The sequence below is a fragment of the Sylvia atricapilla genome, chromosome 14 (assembly GCF_009819655.1).
Source record: "Sylvia atricapilla isolate bSylAtr1 chromosome 14, bSylAtr1.pri, whole genome shotgun sequence".
Taxonomy (NCBI): domain Eukaryota; kingdom Metazoa; phylum Chordata; class Aves; order Passeriformes; family Sylviidae; genus Sylvia; species Sylvia atricapilla.
The window spans coordinates 17,430,496-17,454,422 of NC_089153.1; the positions used below are offsets into that span (position 1 = coordinate 17,430,496).

General features: G+C 47.7%; 1 protein-coding gene across 1 annotated transcript in view; it reads left to right on the forward strand.

The window, feature by feature from the left end:
* HTR4 (5-hydroxytryptamine receptor 4) overlaps positions 1-23,927 on the forward strand; it is a 54,926-nt gene that overhangs the window by 19,407 nt on the left and 11,592 nt on the right. Inside the window, exons 2-3 of the mRNA XM_066329568.1 lie at positions 14,382-14,507; positions 16,789-16,989. Of these exons, the coding sequence (XP_066185665.1) occupies positions 14,382-14,507; positions 16,789-16,989 (327 nt within the window). The remainder of the gene's footprint in view (positions 1-14,381; positions 14,508-16,788; positions 16,990-23,927) is intronic.

Sequence of the window (23,927 nt, forward strand, 5' to 3'; positions counted from 1 at the left end):
AGGGAAGAATTCCAGAGCAGGAGCACGGGAGAGTGGATTTGGGGCTTTTTCCTCCAAATTTAAGTTGGGGGTCAGGCCTTGGGGACACAGAGGTGACTCTCTAAACCTCTCACCCTTTCCTTTGCAAAACCCAGCAGCAGCTTTTCAACCCCCAGCTTCCAGAATGCGCCCAAAATAATCACCAGCTGAAGCTTTAAGCTGCAAACAGGAGCCAGCCAAACGTTGTGCCTTTTCTTGGATAAAAATATCCTTTTGAACTCCAGCAAATTTTCCTTGCAAAGTGATGTCTGAGTCGTACCTGGCGGCAGACACGGAGCCGGGGCTGCAGATGGGGGGCTCATTTGCATTGCAAACCCGACATCAGTGTCTGGGAAGGCTGAGGCACTCAGATTCCAGCTCTCTTTTGAAGCCAAAAAACCCACCGTGGCGTTATTTGCATCTGGGTTGGCATTAACAGCTCCAGTGGTGCCTTTATCTCTGCCTCCCTAGAGACAACACAAGGGGTAATCAACAGCCTCGAGTGCTCCGAAACTGAGCCTATTTTTTTTTCCCCCACTGGATTAGCAGCAGCCAAGTGCACAAGCGCGTTATTAAGATGGTGCATTCATTTCTTTGGAAGCCAGGATGGAATTTTGATGGAGTTAAAAAGCCCATTAATATTTACATCACTTTGCCGTGCTGGAAGTAAGTACAGTTATTTTAACTCGAGCTGCAAAAGCATTTAGTCCTTTGTAATTACAGCGCTGCCATGAAGTATTCATAAGGCTGCACAATAGAGTGTCACAGGAAACCTGCTTTAATTTAGTGGTAACTCAATGTTTTAGGTTTGTGTAAAAACAGAAACTAATTTACCAAAGCCTTCTCGCTTGTGTTTTCCCACCTGGGCTTTGCAAACTTTGCTTCAGCTCGGCTCTATTCAAACTCCTCTTGGTGGCTTTGAAAGTTGGGAAGTTCCTGGGTGAGCCGTGCAGGTAGTTTGGAATGGGCACAGAGACAGGCTGGGGGAAGAAGAGCTGGAAAGATGCCTGATGGAAAAAGAGCTGGAAGTGCTGGTCTAAAGCAGCTGAACATGAGCTGGGGGGTGCCCACATGGCCAAAAAAGCCAAGAGCACCTGGTTTGGACCCTCCAGTGGGTGTCTTCACTGGGGTAAATTCGCATTTTTGGGGAATCCTGGAGCTCATCCCTGTATTTCTGTCTCCACTGCAGGATGAAGTCTCTTCTATGGACGTTGAACTCCCAGCTGCCTATCGCCTGTGATGGAAGAACTTGATGTGGATGTGAGGTAGGAGGAAGGGCTGGGCTCCTGCGGCCCCTGAGCCGTGGCAGGGCAGTGACATTGCATCTTTGCATCCTCTACAATGCATCTCCAGGGTGACATTTCCTCTTTGCCTGCAGAGCAAAGCCTCTGCTGGTGCAGCAGGGTCTGGCCTGGGGGGCTCCTGGAGCTCCTCTGAGGACGTGGCATCACCCTGGTGTTGGGATAAGGGTCAAATGTGGCCTACACAAGTCCAGGTTTTCTTCTCAGTCGAAAATGTTACGAATTTTGAAAAGGTCGCGACGTGACGTCGGAGAGACATTCCTGGAAAGTTTGGACAGTTCAGCTTGGAACTTGCATTCATCACAGCTCCAGGGAGGTGGCAGAGCTCATTTTCTCTAATTCCAGAGCAGAAAAACTAAATGACCCACGAGTTTCTCCTATTTCTATTTGATTGGATTTTTTTGAACTCCGCCGATTGTTATTGGGCACAGTCATTAGAAGGCAGTAGGTTAATGAGATCCTGTCAAGGGCTTTGAAATGAGAACCTCCAATTGCTTACAGCAATTCTGAGAGGCCAGACTCTGCCTCTCTTGGGCTAATTGTGCCCTGCCTTTGAAGGCAGTGAAAACCTTCCTGGATTTTGGGTAGGGCTCCCATCATCTCCCTGCAGAACATTCCCAGGAAAGGAGAGTTTCTGCTGCTATGACATGTCCTGGGAGCTAAATCTCACTCTCTTATATATTTTAGAGTGACTCTTATCTACACCAGTTCTGCATGGTATTTTTTTGCCCTGCCTTTTCTTCCTGCCCTTTTTCTTCCTGCCGTTTTTCCCTCTGCCCCTTCTCCTCCCTTTCCCTCACATCTTTTTTTTCCCTGTCGTTTTCCTACCCTTTTTTCCCTGCCCTTTTTTCCCTGGCCTCCTTTTTTTCCTGCCTTTTTCCCACCACCTGGTTTTTTTCTGCCTTTTCTCCCCTCCCTTTTTTCACTTTCCCACCCCCTTTTTCCTGCCTAATTTTTCCTGCCATTTTTTCACACCCTTTTCCTCCCTTTTTCCTCTCCCCCTTTTTTTCCTGCCTGTTTTCCCTTCACCCCCTTTTCTCCACCTTATTTTTCCCACTTTTCCCACCTTTTTTCCCCTGCCCTTTCCCCCAGCTTTTTCCTCTCCTTTTTTCCTTGAGCCTACTTTTTTTCCCATCCTTTTCCCCCCTGCTTTATTTCCCCCCACCTTTCTTCCCCTTTCTTTCCTGTTAACCCACTGCACCAAGCTGGGAAATGGCATTTAATTGAGAATCTGAGCTTTGTTCCAAGCTGGCAGCTGATTTTCCTGTGCTGGACAATATTTCCCTTGGAAAATCTCCTTAATGCTGGATAGGGAAAGATGTGTGCTGGTGTCTTCACCAATAATTCCATGGGTGAGGGCAGGGGTGTTAATGAAAGGTTTGAAATGGCTTTTGAAAAGGGGGAGGTTCTTAGAAAACCCAGACAAGTTTGGCTCCTGATCTTTAGGGTAATAGATAAAAGGGTCAGCACAAAGTCTGTCGCAGAACCAATGGGGAAAGGAAGAGTGAGCTTAGGAGAAATGGAATTTCTGATGAAGGCAGCGGGGAGTTGAGGATAAAAGGAATTTTAAGAAACCCCTCAGGGTATTGGGCTCTCTCCTTTTATTCAAATAAAGTTGCAGGGCTCCTGTGTCTCCTTTGTGAACAGTGGCTTTTCACAGTGGGGTTTCCTACACTGTGAAATATCGATCCCACAGTTGTGCTCCGGGCAGATTTTGGGATATTGAACTCCATAAAGGGTTCTTGCTTCCTCAGGTGTGGGGGGGCAGGTTGTTACACTCTGGATAAACAGGTGGAAAAAAAAAATCTTTTTGAAGGAAAAAACCTTTTACAGAACCCTTTTAATTGTAGCTGCTGGTGAAGGCAGACTCCTTTTGCTAAGTCAACTAAGGAAAAACAATGAATTATTTCAGTTTGCCACAGCACTAATTGCTTTTTATTTCAGAGCCGAACCCCTAAACCAGCTAAATTTTAGATTGATGTTAATTGCTTCCCAACTTGGCTTTATCAGCTTTGGTTTTCTCCTTTCCTTGCTGAAGGTGGTTTTTTTTTTGGCTTGAAAAGTGCAGAGCCCTCCAGCAGTTCTGTGTGCGGCTCATTAATCTTATCCTGACTTTGAGGAAGGAGCAGCAGGGTGAGGGAACAAGGAATCAGCTCGGTGGGATTGGTGGTGTTTTGTTTGGAAGCAAAGGAAAGATCCCAGTTTTTAACTCACAGCCTTGACACAGAGACACAGGGAACAGCAGCCCCTGACCTCCAGCCGTGCCCTTGGCAGGGAATTGTGTGTTGGATGAGTCCCAAATCCTGCCTCAGGAGGCTCCTTTCCCCTCTGGATCACAAGGGCTGGAGATGTTTGAGGCTGAGAATTCCAGACTTTCTGTGCTCACAGGCTCTGACCCCCCAACAAACACTGCAGTGACCTGAGACCTTGGAAAAGGCTCCCAGAATGGAGTGACAGCCCTGGGATTGTGGGTGTGGGGTTTGGATAGAATTCCATCATCTCCCAGGGTGAAAAGCTTAGATTTGAGGTTTTGGTATGTAGTAATATATGTGGGGTAAGATGGAGGATTTGGGGTGTTGTCCAAGTCCTTCTTCTTCGTAGTTTCTGGTGGTTTTTTTCTAATTGAGTGAAAAAGATGCACATTGGTGGCCTTGGGTGGTTATTATTGGGTCAAAAATATAAATAATATAGGTGTATATAAATAAATATCTTTATAATAATATCTCTAAATAATATAACCTCGTTATTGGGTGATTAGTGCTTAAATAACCTTGGACAGAGTCAGAAGCATCCGTTTTACCTCTGATTTCTTGCTGGTCAGAGCTCAGGACCTGTGAGGCTGTAATAGAGATAAGAATTGATACACACCAAGTCTGGACACAAAACTGCAATTCCCCAGTGTTAATCCTGGCTCTAACAGGAAGAAAAGAAGAGAGAAAACCAAAATATGAAGGGACTGGCTCTGGGCTGGGTTTGGCCCCTGGTGCTGTGCACGGGCAGGAAAGATCCTCAATCCCCTCTCCCCATCCAAACCTGGGAGAGAACAGGAGAAAAATGTCATAGAGGGAGAGAGAGGCACCCAAAGCTCCGTCCCTGGAGCTCCAGGGATGTCCTAGGAGTAGGGCTGTGCCCTCATCCCCCCTTGCTCAGGACAGCCACTCCTGAGAGGGACAGGAGCTGGGCTGAGTGGCTGCAACCAAACAGGCCCCAAAATGACCCCAAGGGTGGGAAAAGGAGGGAGTTTGGGGAAGAGTTGGTGTGCTCTGAGTGCCCTGGCAGTGGGGATCCACAGGAAGCAAAGAGCTTAGGAGGCTGCAGCAGGTTGCAGTAGCAGAGTTTATTCTCGTGTACACAAGCTCTTCTCTAAACCTCTCAGGCTTCTGCACTTGGAGTCATTAAATCACTGTTTATCTCGAGTCCTTTTGATCACACTTCTGTTTAAGTGAGAAATACCGGGCTATAAAATGTCATTGAAGAGGCCACAATCAGCCTGGAGCTCTCTTCCTCATTCCCTTTCCCAGGGAAGATCAGCTCTAATCCTGTCACATCAGCAGCATCCATCCGGAGAGGGATTTGCTCTTGCATTTTCTGCAGAGAGAAATGAACTGATTGAGAAGATTTTTTTCTGCCAAATTCTGCCTTCTCCACCTTATCCCCCAGGCTGGGGAAGGGGCTGGAGAATTCCTGAGGGAGCTGGAAAGGGGCTCAGCTGGAGAAAAGGAGCTCAGGGGGGACCCTGTGTCTCTGCACAAGTCCCTGCCAGGAGGGGACAGCCGGGGATCGGGCTGTGCTCCAGGGAACAGGGACAGGAGCAGAGGGAACGGCCTCAGGCTGGGCCAGGGGAGGCTCAGGGGGGACAGCAGCAGGAATTTCTCCATGGAAAGGGCGCTCAGGAATGGGAAGTGCCCGGGGAGGTTTGGATCCCCATCCCTGGAGTGTCCCAGGAAGGGCTGGAGTGGCTCTGGGCTGGGGACAAGGTGGACTCAGTTCTGGGAGGGCTTTTCCAACCTCAGTGAGCCCATGAAATGTTGTCAGGAGCAAGAGGCTGTGGGGTTTTTTGCCAGGTTTATCCTCTCCATGCCTGGAGGTGCTGAGGTGCACAGCAGGGACATTTCAGGAGGAATCCACAAACTGGGAGTTCTCAAACCCCCTGAGGGACATTTCTGAACCTGCATCCCAGAGGTCACACAGAATTCCCCACCTGCCAACAGCAGGGCAGAGCAGGAGGGCACAGGAGAGGAGCAAGGAATGATAAAAAACATTCATTTTTGCATTTTGAGCTACCGACCAAAGATTTCCAGTAGCCAAAAAAAAAAAAAAAAAAAAAAAAAACCAACAACAAAACCCACTTTTTTTTTTCCTTGGGGGGAAAATAGTTCTCTTTCCTAAATGCTCCCTCCAGCCCAGGCATTGCTCCCTCCATGGGGGAGTCATCAGCCTGGGTATTTTTCATATTGTTCAACTCTTTTCTCAGTTTCTAGGGAAACACTTTAAAGCACTATATTTATGGGAACATCTTTCCAAACACCTCCGCCAACACTTAATTAATGGAGTTTTTAAGCCTGGCTCCAGCTTCTGCAAATGAATAGCGGTGCTCTCTGATGGCAGCTGTGGAGCAAGGGAGACACACAGGCTCTGAAAATAAAATTTGAGAGTGCAGAGGGGCAGCTCCTGTTTGTGTTTGTGCTCAGCCCCACGGGGAGGTCAGCCCATCAGTTCTGGGAGGCTTCAGCTGCTTTTATTAGAGCAATTTGTGCACAGGAAAAAATCCCCTGGGCTAAAAGCTGGGCCACAAAAATGAACTTTTTGTCGCCTTGCATCGCGTTTTTAGCCTCGGCGTCTCTGCACAGAGGGACAGCGAGTGGAGATTTGGGAAAGGCTGTGGAAGGATGTGAAAACCATCCTAAAAATTGGGATGTCCCAGGGCAGAGCTGGCTCCAGGGCTTGGCAAAAATGAGCTGGATCTTATTGCCAGCTTTTTCCAGGGCAGCTGCAGCGCCAGGGGATTTCCACACCCTTTTCCTTGATTTTCCAGGGCTGACCCTCAGCACCAGGCTGGCAAAATCCCCTTTATCCCCGTGTCCTCATGCCCTCCTGCCCAGGGGTGGCTGTTCCAGGACTCAGAGGAACACATTCCTGCTGGAGGCTCCTGCCTTTCTTAGCCACAATTAAACACAATTAACAAACGCTCCCAGAGCCATGTGCTGGTCCTGGCTCCTGGGTGGCATCTGGCTTCCATCGGAGCTGGGAGGCTGCACTTCCCATCCTCAAGGCACCTTGACCTCCCCTCTTGTTTATCTGAAGTGAGAAATGTGATGAGGGCTCGCTGGAGAGTATTCAGAGCATGCACTTAGCTGGGGAGGTTTAAATAAAAGGAGGAATTTCGGTGCTCTGCTCTGGAACCAAGGACGTTCCGTGCCCTTGCTGAGGGAGGACACCTGGCTGGAGCCTCCACACCACCGAGGGCCATAAAAACGAGCTGCTGAACATCAGGGGCTGGAAGGTTTCTGCATGCCACCACTGGAATTGTATTTACCAAACTCTGATTTTTATAGTGGAGCTCAAAACGAGCTGGTTTTTTTGTTGTTGTTGTTGTTTTGGGGGGTTTTTTTGGGTTTTTTTTTTTTTTTTTTTGGTTTTGTTTGGGTTTTTTTTTTTTTTTTTTTTTTTTCTTTTTTTTTTTTTTTTTTTTTTGGTTTTTTTGGTTTTTTGTTTTTTTGGTTTTTGGTTTTTTGGGGGTTTCTTGGGTTTTTTGGGGTTTTTTTGGGTTTTTTGTGTGTGTGTGGCTCAGGGTGGTGCCAGGGGGGAAGGTCTCAAATAAAAAGTATCCTAGAAATCAATGTTTTATCCTGTCTGTGCCAAGTCTTCCATTAGCAGAGGTAACTGCAAAGAACTTTTTCGTGCCTCTGGAGGCTTGAAACTGGGAAACTCTCCAGGAAATATCAGAAGTTAGACAGCCAATAGCTGTATTTGTCTTTTGCTGTCCAAGGAGTAAACAGGCAGGGGGAAAAGGGCACAGCCTGGATATTTTAATACCAAAGGCCTTGGCTAAATGTCTCTCATTTAACAGTATTTTCCTGACTGCAGATGTGGTCTGAAAAAGCAGAGCAGGACCTTTGTGGTTTCTGATTTGAACATCGTGCAAGTCCCAAGCTTTGGGCAAAGCTGGGAACAAAGGGTTGAGAACGCTGAGGATGACTAAGAACTGCCTGAGGGGTTTTGCTCCAGAGGCAGCAAATCTCTGGGTGCAGGGCAGGGCTTATTTTGGGTTTTTTTTACAGGAAAAGGTGTAATAAGACAGGGCATTAAATGCTTTGAGCCCAGGAGCAGCAGCACAGCTCCTGAAGAGTTCTGGGCTCTGTGCACCACAGTTCTGCACCTGAGTTATTGCAGGAGGCAATAATTCTCCATTTCTCAGTTCTGTGAGAAATCTGGGCACTCAGGGTGTGTTTGGTTTGAGCCTAAACCTTTATTTTCCCACTCTGTGTCATGGCTCGGCATCCAGTTTATCCCTTCTAAACTCCTGAGATAAAGCTGGAGTAGTACCTGTGTTTAATGGTGGTGTCTCTGTGAGGTAAAATCTTTCTAAAATTCTTCTTTGGTTTCTAAAGCAGCCAAATCACAAATATTCTGGTGCAGAAGTACAGCCTGGCCTCTGCCTTCAGCACTTGGAGAACGTGGAAGGGAAATCAATGACAATTATTGAGAGGATTGGGAATGAGGTGCTCCATTCAGCCACGTGTGTGACAGGAGACAAAGAGCTGCCTGGAAAACGGGGGGAAATAATCCCATTGTGACTGTGGGCAAGGCACCAAAAGTCAGGATTGCTGTTCTGCCTCTTTCCTCACCCTCTGTCCATCAGGAAACTGCTCTGGGGTTTGGTGGAGGCCGTGGAGTCGCTTTGGAGGAGCAATTCTGATGAGGAACTGGTCGAGAGGTTGCTGGTGAAACGTGTGTTTTTGATGTTTGGTTTTATTCAGCCTTTGCCGAGGAGAAAGGATTGTTACAGCAGCTCTGCCGTGCTGTGAAGTGCACCTAAACCCCTGCCCAAGTCAGAGATTAGGGTTTGTTCATTGTTGTGGAGTGTTTGGTCACTCCATGACAATACTCTGCACACAATCCCAGCTCAGAGCCTTTTCTCCCAGCAGAGCTGCTCCATCCCCCTGAGCATCCTGCTGCTTCCTCTGGACTCTCTGAGCTCCACACCCTCCCGTGCTGCCAATCCCAAAGTGTTGAGTTGATGGGAAAACAAAAGGGGAGGGTTCAGCAGGTGAAGGGGACACTGGATTAAGGTTGGAAGACTTGCAGATGCATTCTCAGGAGCAAAGAGTAACCCAAGGTGCTGCAGAGCCCAGGGGGATGTGGCAGGGTGGGGTTGGGCTGGCACAAGCGGCTCTCCTGTGGAAGTTGTTAGAGGATGCCAAACAAAGTATTTGCAGCAGCCGCTTTTGCTCCGTGTGGAATCCGTGATCTTAATCTCGGGCTGATTTCATAAGTTAATTTTAGCTTGTCTTTTAGGTGACAGTCTAATGGGTTTTGAGGGTTGTGCTCACATCCATCAGCCCCGCAGCGATAGCTGCTCGTGTGGGGGTGTGAATTATGTAACTCCTGATGTGCTGCCTGGGGCAGAGCAGAGCCAGGGCTGCATCCTGCCCTGCAGCAGGAGCACACAGAGGTGTTGGGGCCACTTCGTCCCCTGCCAGGAGAGCCCCAGGGTCAGCAGAGCTCCCCAGGGATGCCTTTATCACCTCCCTCATCCCCCAAACTCCTGCCTCATCCTCTGTCTCACACCATCACGGAGCAGCTCATTGTCCCGGCGGAGTTTTTAGCCCCAGATCCGATTTGTTCTGAGCAGAGGGCACAAGTTTCTTTGCTGCTGCAGCTCAGGGGAGTGCAGGGAGCAGAGGGAGCTCTGGAGCTCCTCATGGCCCGTGTCAGATCCTGGGTCTGCACCTCACCTCCAGCCCTGCGAGCAGTTTGAGCACCACAATGGGACAAAAACCCCAAAAACCAAAAACCTCTAAATTATCTTTTTAAAAAGTGTCTCTAAAAAAAAAAAAAAAATCTCTGAAGCATGGGAGAACCTCCCAAGGGGGACACAGGGATAGGGAAGGGTCTGGAGGGGCCACGGAGGAGCAGCTGAGGGATTGTGCAGCTGGAGGAGACTTTTTGGGTCTGCAGCTCCAATCTCTGCTCCTGTGACAGGGACAGGACCCAGGCAGGGCTGGGGCTGTGCCAGGGCAGCTTCAGGTTGGATTTTGGGGAAGGTTCTTCCCCCAGAGGGTGCTGGCACTGCCCAGGCTCCCCAGGGAATGGGCATGAGGCTGCCAGAGCTCCGGGAGAGCTGGGACAGCGCCCCAGGGATGCCCAGGGTGGGATTTTGGGCTCTGGGCAGGGCCAGGAGCTGCACTGGATGATGCTGAGGGTCCCTCCAGCTCAGGTTATCCCAGGGTTCAGTCGTGGGCTGGGAGCAGAGCTGCGCTGTCCCGTGTGTGGCAGGTCCCTGTCCCCAAAGCCCGGGGCGCTCCGGGCGCGGATTGACCGCTCCAGCGCACACAGGGCCAGTTGTGACCCAGTCCTGTCGCCTGCCTTCTCCTCTTCATCTTGACACAACGGGGTTTAATCCCTGTGATCAGCTGCTTAAAGCGTGTCGCTCCCCGGAGCAGTTTTCAGCCTCCGGGAGGTGCGAGGTTGGGGATGTTATCAGGAGGTTTGTGTCATAAAAAAAACCCCAAAAAAGGAGTTTCACAAAAGGAGAAATCCTTCTCCCTTCCTTCCTTCCCGCCACAATTTATTTGGAATTTTTTTCACCTCGAAAAAACCAACCAAACAAAAAAACCCACAAAAAAACCAAAACAACAACAACAACAACAACAACAAAAACCACCAAAAAAAAAAAAAACCCCAAAAAAACCACTCAACGAATCATATGATGGAGTTATTTTGCTACTGTTTATTCCTGGCTTGTCAATACTTCAATTAATTTCAATCTGTTTGTAAAACAGAAGTGAAGGACATAATTGACGGGGATCTGTTAGGAGTTGTCGTGCCATCTGCACGGGCTCAAGCGAAGCAGTGCAGCATTTAAAGGCATTAAAGGAAATTAAACACTTCGGGATTAATGCTGATTCCCGATTAATATTTCAGCAGAGGTAACAGCTGGAAAGGCAGAGATCAGATCATCGCTTGCCTATTGCCAAATTCCTGTACTCAGGCACATTATCAGGTTTATTACTCATAAACCAGCTCATCGTGATTTTTTAGGTTCTTAAGACCTGATGATTTTTTTATCCTGAATTATTTTTCTCTGCCTAATCAGGGAAGCAGCAAAGAGGAGAGGCCAATGACACCTTTTTTGTGCTTATGAATTATGGAGCTGCAAAGGGAAAAGCCCTTCCCTGTATTCCCCACACCCGAGGGCACTGTTAAATCAAAAAAAAACCTCTTTTCTAGGCTCTTATTGCTCTGATTTTAACTGCCTGGGAGTTTAATTTCAGCCCATCCCTGGCTGGGGAATGTTCCCTGGGGATGCTCCAGGCTCCTGTGCAGGCAGAGTTATCCCTTCCAGCCCCATCCCGTTATCAGCCCCGCTCCTCTGCCCCCCAAACACGGAATTATTCCTCTCCCTGCTGCAGGAGTTGTGTGCCCCCGGCACAGGGTTGTTCACAGGGATTTTCCCCTCTGTGCTGCCGGGATGTGGAAGGAGAAGCAGAGAATGTGACCCCCGGTGCTCTTTAACTGCAGCATAAAATATGCAAAAGAGCTTGAGTTCGTTTAGAAAAGTTGGGGTGTTTATAGGAGAGGGAAAATCGAGCTGGGAAAATGTAATTACCCTCCTTTTTACTTTCACATTAATGACTACGCAGAAGAGCTTTTTAAATATGTCCGTATGTGGGTTTCAAGCATTCATTCCCCATCAGTATTTCACCTTTTTCCTTAAGTGATTTCTATATTCCTGCTAACCAGCAATCATTTTGCCTGAATCTCATTTCCTCACAATAGCAAACCCATCAATCTCTGCTTTATTAACGAGGGGAGCAAGCCTGGGAGCCAGAGCACTCCGACTTGATCAAAGATGTTATGCAAACCATTGATTTTAATTTACAGCAATATCCACTTCTTCCATTATTAACAACTTGGAATTACTGAGACTGAATAATTAACACGTGTTTCAGGCTTGATGATGGATTGTTCCAAAGGCAGGAAGAGCCCAGATGAAATTCCAGTGAGGAATCTGCCTGTTTTCGTGTTCCCCAGGGGAGCAGAGCAGAACTGCACGAGAGGAACACTCCCCAAAAAGTGATTTTTGAGCAAATTGTTCTTCTCACAGAAGTGCCAGTGGGATTTCCTGCCCTGCTGGGCTCTGCTCAGAGCCTCCCACTTCTGTCCAGGGATGGATAAAATTATAAAATTCTGGGTGAAGCCAGAGAGCTTTTTGCCTCTCTAGGGTGTATCAAGCTCTGAGGGTTACCAGCAGCCTCCCAAAAATGGCTTAAGAAAAATTAACCAGACAGCTCGAGCAGAGGTATCTGGAAAGAGCAAAAAGGTGTAATTAGAAGTGAAAATAACAAAACAAAACAAAATAACTATACCAAAAGAAGGATAAAAGCCATGCAAGGTGCAGGGGGGTTCCTCACACCTGCTAAGACACCCCAAAAATGCCCCAGAGACTCGGTGCTCTCTCTTAAATATTCAAATTTTGGCTTTGCTGACCCAAAGGAAAATACAGAAAATAGCCACATCTCCTGAGGAGCAGCTCAAGGATCCAGCAGGTGCCTTTGTCCTGGCACTGGGTCAGTTATGGTGAGATGAGCACAGACATTTCTGGTTCTTCTTCCTTCAGAGTTCAGGGGTGAAGCCCAAACTCTTCTCTAATATGGAAACACCTCCTGAAATGTGGGGGTGCTCTGCAACACAGGTTTGTCTGTGAGCCCACAGGGTGGGAAATGTGCATCTGAAGGTGAAAATCTCCCCCAGGAAATGTCTGGAGAGATGTGGCTCAGGGCCGTGCTCCTCTGGCATGTCCAGAGCTGGTTTGGATGGCTTAAAACTCCACATCTCTGTGTGCCAGCACTTTCTAATCTTTTCTCTTTTTTTAGCTTTTCTCCAAATCAGGAGAAACTCAGAATCAGAACTCAGTGAGATAAAGTGTGAAAAGCCCAGGATGCTGTTCAGTAAATCAAAAGTGACCCCGCAGTCAGTCAAAGGTAAAACAGAATAACAGTTCCATTTTTCAATTACCTGAGCAATCTCCCGGCATTAATCCTGGGTGTCCAACACCAGCTCTGCAGGCTGAGAGGAAATTTCCCTGCTGAATTCGTGTCAAGTGGTGCTTTTAGTGCCAGTTTATCTCCAGCCACACTTGAGAACAGGAAAAAACCCCCGATGTAAAGTCACACGAGCAGGTGAAGGTTTAGGCTGCAGTTTCTTCAGGATGTATCATTAAAAAATACTTTAGAGGAAATTAAAAAAAAAAACCTTTAACAATTTATCGTTAAAAAATAGCTTTAGAGGAAAAATAACTCCAAAGTTTGGGATAAAAGCAGGTTCATGAGGGATTTATTGCATGCTGGGTGTTACCTTCCTGCTTTGCAAGCTCTGGCAAAGAAAAACCAAAAGAGTTTCTATGAAACAGCAAGTTATTTGTAGAAATGCAGGTTTAAAATATGGTTGACGTTGTGTGGGGGTTTTGTGTTATTCTTCTTTTTTCTTTGCTTCCTCTTCATTAACTGAAAAAAAATTATCGGTCTCAGAGTAGGGGGAAACTGGGCACTTGGAAAAAAAATTATTTCCTTTCCCTAATTTTGGAAAAAGTACTGAGTAAAAAAAGAAAAATAAAAGGAAAAAAAATAGAAAAGAAAAAAAGAAAAGCCAGACTGTTTTGTGTTTTGTAGCACAGAGTGAAAGGAAGACAGAAAAAGGGCAAAACATTATGCAGATGTCAAAATTCAAGATGTAAAATGCTCGTCTGGAGGAAAGTTTGAACTCATTAGTCCTTGTCACATCACATCAGGAACTGTAGTGACAAAGAGTGATGGGTTCAGACTGAAAAGGGGCAAATTGAGGTTACAGGTGGGAAAAAAAAAAAATTTCTTCCCTGTGAGTGTGGGGAGAGGCTGGGCTGGAATTCCCAGAGCGGCTGCGGCTGCCCCATCCAGGGAAGTGTCCAAGGCCAGATGGAACAGCCTGGGACACTGGGAGGTGTGGAATGAGATTTAATGTCCCTTCCAACCCCTTTTGTGATTTTATGATACTAAAACTTTGGGGTGAGAGAGAAAAAATGGGAAAATGATGGGGGAAAAAAGAAACCGAATCAAACCAAAATGCTTCTGCGTGGGAAGTGACAAGTTTTATTTGCTTGAAAAAAGAATGGAGACGTTTTTGTGCAGAGGAAGTGTCCAAGGGCAGGTTGGACAGGTCTTGGAGCAGCCTGGGACAGTGGAAGGTGTGGAATGAGATGAGTTTTAATGTCCCTTCCAACCCAAAACCCACTTTGTGACTTTACTATACCAAAACCCTGGGGAAAAAAATTGGAAAAAAGGACAGGAAAAAAACAAAAAAAACCAAAAAACTTCTACATAGGAAATAACAAGATTTATTTCCATTCTCTTTTCACAAAATAGCAAGATTTATTTCCATTCTCTTTTCACAAAATAACAAGATTTATTTTGTGAAAAGAGAATGGAAACATTTTTGTGCCAACCTATTTCCCTAATTACAATTCCTAATAAATGCTTTTCAGCCTTTTGGCCACACAATGCTGTTAATACTTCTAAGCCCAAGCATTGATTATTTTACCCCACGTGCCTGGCTATAATACACCTTTCCCAGTTCTAATTCTCCAAAATGTCTGGTCTGTTGGCAAGGCCATGGTTTGAAACTCGTTTCCAGCTCCGTTTCTCTCCCAGCGACGTCTGTCCATCCCGTGGCATTTCTAAATCAGTTCTTATCTCAGAGTTTCCACACAGACACACAAAACCCCGTGAGCTTTCGGAGAACCCTGCACAGAGCCATTTCTCACGTTCCTTTTTGTCTCTTTGGTGTCCCCGTGTCCCCTGGCAGTTCGAGTGAGGGCTTTGGCATCGCCGAGAAGATCCTGCTGCTCTCCTTCATCTCCGCCGTCATCCTCATGGCCATCCTGGGCAACCTGCTGGTCATGGTGGCCGTGTGCCGGGACAGGCAGCTCAGGTGAGCCTCTGCCCTGCTTCAGGGCGAATTCTGGGGGGGAGGAAACTGCTCTTGGGACTCTGGGCGCTGAGCGTAGCCGTGGTTTAGTGCCTGAGATGTTTCTGGTTTGTTGAAATCCTTGCCGCCGGAAGTTTTCTGTGAACAAAAGAAGTGGGTTTGTAACTTTGTGGTGTGGTTTTGCTGTTTTCCCGAGGAGGGGCTTCTTCTTGATGTCCCTCTAGTCTGACCAATGTGTCTTTGTTGCACCAATCGAATTGGTCTGTGAATAGTATTAAAAAAACCCAGATCCCAAAAATAAAAAAGGCATTTTCAACCTTCTCAAGTCAAAGGCTGTGTTGTTGTAGTGTCCAACAACATCAGCTGAGAGTTTCAGCCTTTCTGTGTCACAGGCACTGACCCCCCAGCAAACATTGAACTGACCTGAGGCCGTGGAAAAGGCTCCAAAATGGAGTGACAGCCCTGGGATTGTGGGTGTGGAGTTTGGATAGAGGTGTGGGATATCACAGGGGGGAAAACCTAAATTTTAGGTTTTAGAATATGGTAATATATATATATATAAAGCAAGATGGAGGTTTCAGGGCAGAGGCTGAGTCCTTCTTTTTCACCTTCTTCTCCATGGGTCTGGGTGGGATTCTGTAACTGGGCAGAAAAATCCCCATTGCAGGCCAGGGGTGGTTGGTTATTGGTTAAAAGTCAAAATAATTTAGGTGTCATTTCTTAATTGGACAATTCATCCTTAAAAGGCCTCACAGAGAGAGAGCTGGGGCTCCATGTTTAGTTTGTTAGCCAGAAGTGCTGTAGAACTCACGGTTTGTGAGAAGGTAATAGAGATAAGAATTAATAAACATCTGAGCAAGAAATACCATCTGGTGCATTTAATCCGCACCCTGGCAAAAAACCCCTCTATAAACGCAACAGGAAACCTCTGAATGGGATCCCTCTGGAAAACAAACCCTAATGGCCCCTCCCACAACCCATCCAGGAAAAAACCTCCTTGGAGAAAAGTGGAAAAAGCTGTTTATTTAACAAACAAAATGCCCACAAGCATTAAAAATTAATAATACCAAATAATAAAACCTCTCTCGTAGTTCTGAAGAGAGATGGCAAGTTGAGAAAGTCCTTGTGGGGTGTAGCTCTGATCAGTCTCCCCAGTGCTGGACAAGGCTCAGGTCCTGCCCCAGTGAGCCCCAGGTGTGAGCTCCAGCTGCTCCTCTGGGTTTTCAGTCCAGAGCAGGTTTAAACACTCCCAAGAAAAAGAGAAAAACAATCCAAGGAGCTTCTCTGCCTCAGCCAGCTAAAACTAACTAAAAGCACAGAGATCTCTGTCCCTGCTGCAGACAAACACAGTCCAGGAGCAGAATGTGGAGGAGCCCAGAGCATTTTCTGCAAACAAACCCCGTGTTTCTTCTCCCCCCTTCGCCCTCAGAACCAGTCTGAGAGCTACAGAACCCAATATCCAGACAACTGGGGACACAAACATCATAAAGTCACCCCAGGACACCCACCCAGGTGGCCATGGGCACTGTCCCCATCATTGCCATCCTCATCTCCTCATTCATCCTCAGTGTGAGGAACCAAAGAAATGAGTGAAGGGCACAGCCAAATCCCTGCAGAAAGTTTGGCCCCTGCCCCTTTTCCATCTGGGATTTCCCCAGCAGCAGCACACAGAACCGAGGTGTGGCTGGGATTGTGCAGCACCAGCACAACTCAGCAAATGTTACCCATGATTTCAGGGGGGTCACAAGCACAATCCTTGTCTCAAGGCTGCTGCTAACCCTAGGAATTGTCAGCCCAGCCTTAGGAGCAGAGAGAGAGAGATTGAACAGCCTCTGTTCATGTGCTGCGTGGGATTTTTAATGGATTTAATTCTATTTTATTGTTGTGATTTAAAAAGTACTCTTCAAGTTTCAAATTACAGCTTCGGTCTCGATTATTCTCAGCGCTTTCTGGAAGGATTTTCTCCATTTACAAGTTAAAATAAAATCCCCCCTCCTGCACCCCAGAGTCTCCAGTAGAAGCTGTGAGGCTGAGCCACAGGTCTGTGAGCATCCATTTACCTCCTCTGGGTGAGCAGAAAAATGTCCTTAGGCCAGGAAAATGGGGGATATTTAGCTTTAAAAGCCAGGAGCAAGCCAGGGGTGACCATAGAGAGTGAGGAGTGTGTTAGAGAGGAGCTTTCAGTGTGATGGAGCAGGTAAAACCCAAATTCAAGCAGGAATCTCTGTCCAGGTGTGGAGGCTGCTGCACTGAACCCACCCTAATTCTGTGATCTGCCTTGCAGGAAAATCAAGACCAACTATTTCATTGTTTCCCTGGCCTTTGCTGACCTGCTGGTGTCGGTGCTGGTGATGCCCTTTGGAGCCATGGAGCTGGTGCAGGACAATTGGATCTATGGGGAGATGTTCTGCCTGGTGAGGACGTCCCTGGACGTGCTGCTCACCACAGCCTCCATCCTGCACCTCTGCTGCATCTCCCTGGACAGGTAGGAGCTGGGGAGGGGCACCTGGAAATCTCTGCTGTGCTCTTGCTTGTCCTGAGCTGCCAGAGGGCAAAGATGGACCTGCTTGGAATGGCAGAGAGCAAGAAATCTCTCCCAGGGGGGCTGATTTTTGGAGAGAATCCTGATGAGGGCAGAGGAATTTGGGATGGGATGAGATGTGTGGTGAGGGCTTGGGTTGTTCAGTGTTGGCAGCACTGGGCAGGGGTGGTTCTGCTCCTTCCCTGAAGTAAAGACACCTCGAATGAAGGTGGGACAGAGAGAGGGACATCATGCTGGTTGTTCCTCTTCTCCCAGGGGACAGGAGGAGAGGGAACAGCCTCAAGGGGGACAGCAGCAGGAATTTCTTCATGGAAAGGGTTCTCAGGCCTTGGAAGAGCCCAGGGAGGTTTGGGGTGCCCATCCCTGGAGGTGTCACCTGGATGTGACACTCAGTGCTCTGGGCTGGGGACAAGGTGGGGATTAGGCACAGGATGATCTTGAAGGTCTTTTCCAGCCTAAATCTCCTGGGAGATCCTAAAAAACTTTCAAATTTTCTTGCCACCTAAAAGCAGAACTCCAGGCCTCAATAATTTATGGTGAGCCATTCTGTTTGACTGCTGATTTTCAGGGGAAATGGCAGAACTTCCATAAGAGTTTTCCACAAGATAAACACTCAGTAGAAAACATTTTGGCTATTCTCATAATATGTAGAGCTCTTTTTTTTGAGTTCTGTGTGGAGATTTCAATGCCTTTAAAAACACTCTTACTCAGTTCTGCTAACAAGGCCAAAATAACCATAATTATTCTTGGCATTGTGACAGCTGATATTTAAATATGTGGCATTTCAATATCTCGAGAGTCTGAGTGCAGCCAGACTTCAAAGAAAAAGTTGCTTAACCTCTGTCTTGATGGGCAGCAGTGCTCTGGGGTGGGAGACAAGGCACCAGCACAGGCAGTTTTGTATCCTGAGAGAAGCTGACATCCAACAGCCCCAGCTCCTGTCCTTATCTGCAAGTTTAGATGGCTGGAACACAAATGGGAAGCTCATTATCTTCAAACCATTGACAAATTGCCACTCGGAGCCAATTACCAGGAAAGCAGATGTTGGGCACGGTGCTCTGGACATGACCTTGCTCTCTGGGATGTTGGAGTTTGATTCTCCAGGCTCTTAATTAAATAGAGAGGCTCGTGGTGAGAAGGGAAAATGGGATTTCAGGCCCTGATCTGCAGCAGGGGATGAGGAATCTCGTGTGTTCCCCCTTTCTCCTGCCCTCCTGGAGACTCCCCATGTCCCCTGCTGCCTGTCCCCAGCTGTCCCCAGGATCCTGGGGCAACCTTGGACTTGATGCTTTAGGGATACCCCCCCACCTCAGCCCTTGGTGTTAAAGGTTCCTGGCAGAACTTTGAATTTCCCTGACGTTTTTTTAGTTGGTTTGGGGTTGGTTTTTTTCCCCAGTGAGAACCGACTGAGAACATTGTGCAGGGGCCAGAGGAGATGAGGAGAAGGTGGTGGATGAGCCCAAAAGGGCAGAGCAGGTGGATGAATGAGAGGTTTTTGTGGAGGGAAGGATGACTCAGCCCAGCATGGATCCCTCCCTGGGCTGCAGAGGCAGCGCTGCTTCCTTCCCAGGGCTTAATTCAATTTTTTTTTTTTTTTTTTGCTGTTTGCTCTTGTGTTCATTCAGAATTTATAGCGGTGTGCTGCCTCCAGTTGTTGGTTTTGTTGGTTATTTTTTTTTTCTGTGATCTATTTCCTGCCTTCTGTTTTATATCAGGGCATGCAGGTGTGAGTTTTAAAGAAAACTGAGTGGTTAATCTAATCTTAAAGCCTCTGTTTGGAAAGTCATTCCCTTCAACACATTCACAAAGTGTTGCTTGAAAAGACTTTTATCAGATAATGTCTTGTATCTGTGCCCACTGCTGCCTCTGGGAAAAAAGGGAATGAGCACTGTGGCTTGAATTCTCAAAGGCATTGCAGAAATTCTGGAGAGATCACCACGTAACAAACTGATTTTCCTGCTCAGACACAGGGAGAAGAGCACTGCAGAGAGCCCCTGTCAGCCTCAGTTGGAAAAGGGATTTTCCAAGGTAGCAAAAGCATCTCAAGGCTCACTAAATCCAAACTTCGCTGCCACTGCCTTATGCTTTCTCATCATCTCTTTGATATTCTAATATATTAGAGGGATTTACCCTTGAAATATGTATTTATTGCATGTTTTATGCATGCGTGTCCATTCTTTGTGCCGCTGCAATAAAAAAGAATTGCACTGCAGATAAACAGCCCCAGAAGCTCTGATGGAGCCTCTGGATACAGGGAACCTGTCAGCAGAGGCAATTTTCTCCTCCAATATTTGCAGTCCAATTTGCAACGCAATTTACTTCTCAGAGTCTTTGGGAGGGGGGTGGGGGAAAGCAACAGAGATGCAAACACGTTCTAAAACGTCTGTGGGTTTGGGTTTGGATGCACATCTGGCACCGCTGGGTGCAGCTGGAGCATCCTCTCGCTGCTCCCTGCGCCCTGCTGGCTGTGCCAGCCCGGGAAGGTGCCCCAGGGCTGTGTCCCTGTGCGTGCTCTGTTTGCTGGGGTATTTCAAAACCCAGCCCTGAGCGTGTTCTTTGATCCCAAACTGATCCTACATCCAGCCCAGCCCCAAATCCCCCGCTCAGGCGGGGCTGGATCACGGCAGATGTGCGCAGGGGGTCGGAGCAGAGGCACAGATGCTCCTTGTGCTCTTTGCAAACATTAATTACCGCTAATGGACCGTTCAGACAGCGAATTAGCACGGCCCCGCGGGAGAGGTGATGCTGTAAACCAGCGCTGTGGTGACACGCTGTGACAGCAGCACTGTCCCTGTGCCAGGGCACGGAGCGTGGCCCTGAGGGACACGGGGTGGGCACTGCCCTGCTCCCGGAGCTCCAGCCTGGCATTCCGTGCCCATCCCCTTTCCCTGGCACCACAGACAGCCCTGACTGGTGCCCAGAGGATGCCCAGGGCGTGGCTGGGGGCAGGAGATCTTTGCGCAGGGGGGAGGAAGCTGTTGTGCCCAGTGGTGCCCCTGGAACATCCCTGGAACATCCCTGGAACATCCCTGGAACATCCCTGGAATATTCCTGGAATAACCCTGGGCCATTCCTTTAACATCCCTGGAATATTCCTGGAGCATCCCTGGACCATCCCTGGAATATTCCTGGAACATCCCTGAAATGTTCCTAGACCATCCCTAAAACATCCCTGGACCATCCCTGGAATATTCTTGGAACATCCCTGGACCTTCCCAGGACCATGCCTGGACCATCCCAGGACCATCCCCGGCTCTCCAGAGCCACGGGGAGATTGTTGGTGGGAAGAATGATCAAACTTTGAGTAGCTGTCAGTAATTAATGCCAACAGTCTGATGGAACACCCCAAATTCCAGCTGGGGCTCTGCTCAGGGCTGTAAATCCCCAGAGCCTGTGTCCCCTGGAGCTCCGACAGCTCCGGTGGCAGAGCAGGGCCAGCTGCAGCTGTCCCCGAGGCTGGCAGAGGTGACACCACTGTGCACTTGTCCCCGCCAGCCAGAAAACCAGCCCAGGGTCTGCAGAACGCGGCTCTGAGCGCATTAAGGAAAATCCCAGAGCAGATGGGCACAGCGCAGGCTGAGGGATGCTCTGTCCTCTATTAATCTCTGCAAAGCCACCAGAAATATTCCGTTGATTTTGCCACCCTTGCTGCCAATAACCCTCCGCACACCTCAGCCTCAGGGGGGCCGTGAGGAGCCCTCTCTCATCTCCATTTGGCAACAGACATTTATTTGTGTTCCCTGCTAAATTTATCCAGCTCTAATTAACCGTTCTCTTTAGCATTTTTCTCTGTGTAATTATCTCAACACCAGCAGGCCGTTGTTTTTGGGTTTTTTTCTAATAAGAATTTAATTTTGTTAGATATAATCATTTGAGGAGATTTCCTTTTTCTGGACCAACGATGCAGAACTTTGTTTTCTTTGGCACAACGAGAGCCCAAAGCTTATTTGTTTGGTGGGAGAAAGGAAAATAGAAAGAGCAGTTCTTTCCAAAAAAAATGTTCAGATCTGGTTATACAGAGGCCAGAACCTGTTTTCACTGAAATATCAGCAACAATAGTGTTGGATTAATTTCCTACAGGCACAAATAAATCGAAATTGTGGCTCCTTAGGTTCATCACTTGGTCAGGGCTCAGCTGGAGACTCAGTCCCAGTCTGGATTCTCTGAGGGACAAGGACAAGGGCAGTGACTTCCCCCTGACAGAGGCCTTGGCTCTTGCACCTAACTTTAGGAGAGAGCCACAGTTTTCCCATCCTTTGTCTTCTTTTTTTACGTTTTCTCACCCTCTTGTCTTCTTTTTTTTCCCCCAGTTTTCCCATATTTTGTCTTCTTTTTTTCCCAATTTTCCCATTTTTTGTCTTCTTTTGTTCCCAGTTTTCCCATTTTTTGTCTTCTATTTTTTTCCAGCTTCCCCATCTTTTGTCCCCCTTTTTTTTTTTTAAAGCAGCTTTCCCATCTTCTTTTTTTTTTTTTTTTTTTTTTTTTTTTTTTTTTTTTTTTTTTTTATGAGTTTTCCCATCTTCTGGCTTCTTTTTTCCCTAGATGATTTAAGGTAGGGGAGGGGTGAAATATTACTCAGTGTGAGCGTTCTGTGTCTCATCCTGGCCCCGGTGCTGATCCAGCAGATGCTCTGTACATCATTTTCCACATGCACATGACACCAAAAGCGTGGAAGCGTGGGCCACCCCCAGAGGCAGGCTGGTAATAAGGCTGGGGGTGGATTTGTCTGGCTGTGACAGCTCAAGAGCTCCTTGAGCAGGGTAATGCCTCCAGGCTCCCAGCTCCAAACTGCACTGCAGACCAGGGGAGGTGCCTCCAGTCCTCTCCAAGGGCAAGGGATGTTCTCCTGCAGCTCAGTCATCCTGTTTCTGTGATGCCCAGGAGGGTGAGGAGAAGGAGCAGTGGTGTGCTCAGAGCATCACAGAGCCTGAGGCTGGAGCTGAGCTCTCCAGAGCAGCTTTTCCACAGCCACGGGGTTGAGGAGGTGTTTGGATAAAGAAAGAGTTCCTTGATTTCCTTGCCGTGGCCCACAGCTGGATTGTGCTGCTGTCACACAGATCCTGGGTGTGGAACTGGGACCTTCCAGGGCCTGAGGGAGATGAGAAGAGACTGCCAGGGCAAGGGAATGGCTCTTCCAGTTGGCAGAGGGATTGGGATTTGGGCAGGAATTCCTGGCTGGGAGGTGGGCTGGCCCTGGCACAGGGTGCCCAGAGCAGCTGGATCCCTGGAAGTGTCCAAGGCCGAGTTGGACAGGGCTTGGATCCACCTGGGACAGTGGAAAATGTCCCTGCCATGGCTGGGGTGGAATTAAATGATCTTTAATGTCCCTTCCCAGTGATTCTGTGGCTTCTGCAGTGGCCAGGAGAGCCACAAGGGCATCAGAAAAATGATGGATTTCTTCTTTTCAGCCACCTGTAAAATGTTGTGAGCACTTGATTCATTCCTGTGGCAAATGTCTGATAAGGAAAAGGAGAAGTATGAGAATAACCTTTGCTTTTTTGGAAGAGCTGCAGCTCTGGGAAGGGATTCCTGTGTTTCCCCTTCAGTGGAGAATGTCACTGCAGAGGAGAGGAGGTTCCACATCAGCTGCTCTGCCCCGGCTAACAGGGAAGTGAACATTTCCAAGGAAGTTGACTGATAATAGAGAGAATTAATATTTAATTGGGCCTGGACAGGGTATTAATCATGTGTATGCATTGCATTTTGTGTTCATCCATCACGCTGCCACAGAGGCACGGATCAGATTTTCCTTGTGAGCCCAGGCAAAGAGCTCTGCCTTGAAATGAAGCAGAAACACAGAGCATGTCTTTATCCCAGCCTCTGACTAAAACTATTGATAATCACACAGATATAATTACTTTTCTCCCAGTGAATAAATAGCTGCTTAAATGCTCAGGCCACCACATACATCAAACCACCAGCTCCTGCAAAAGCTGTGACTTCTGGTGGCACTGCCAGCTGTCTGTCACCTGGTTCCTGGGATGGAAACCCTGCTGGGCTCTGCAGGAGTCGCACAATTGTCACCCACACCCTGCTCAGGGCACTTTGTCACCCCCAAACAGCGACAGGAGGGAAGTTCTGGTAGCAGCACCAGGCGGAAAAATGAAATAAAATAAAATCTTTCGACAGGAAAGTGGAGGAAAATTGCTGCTGAATCACTGGGAGGGAAGAAACACGAGAGCTTAAGGTGTCATTTTTACAGGCATAATTTTTACTCTAATGGCCTTTAATAGCAGGAACAATTCAGTGTAATTCTTTCAGCTGCAGCAGGGAGAGGAGCAGAGAAATGTGATCATTCAAAGTGCTGGCAAGAATTGTTTCCCTGCTGTAGTTAATTAGCAGTGTGCAGTGGTTTTCCCTTCCTGTTTGCTTTGCCAACTTGTCCAAGGCTGGCTGCTGTCTTGGCTGCTTGGATCCTTTTATTTATTGGATTGTTGCTTTTACCCTTTCTGCAGAGAGCTGGAGTCTCTCGTGCCTTGGCTTTGATGCCTTTGAAGTCCAGCACTTTCAGAGGGTGACTTTGAGATCAGAAACGATGAAATAGTTTAAATATATGTATTTTTTAATATTAATCCCTTGTGTTGAGAGTCAGAGGAGCAGCTCTGATGCCAAGGGAAGTTCCCTCTGGCCCAATCAACGCCCCAAAAATTCCCGTTGGAATTCAAAGGTCGTTTCCTGGGACAGGGATCAGCCCCAGGGGAGCTGGAGCTCCAGGAGAGGAACATTTCACCCACAGCTCTAAAAGATTTGCTCCTGGCAAATCCCATTTCTTTGGAAGTGCACCTTTCCAGAGGAACAGGCTGATTTTTTTTCATGCACACAAGAAAGCAGAGGAGAACAGAGGAATTATCAAATTGCAGGAGTACTTGAATGCCTGTTTC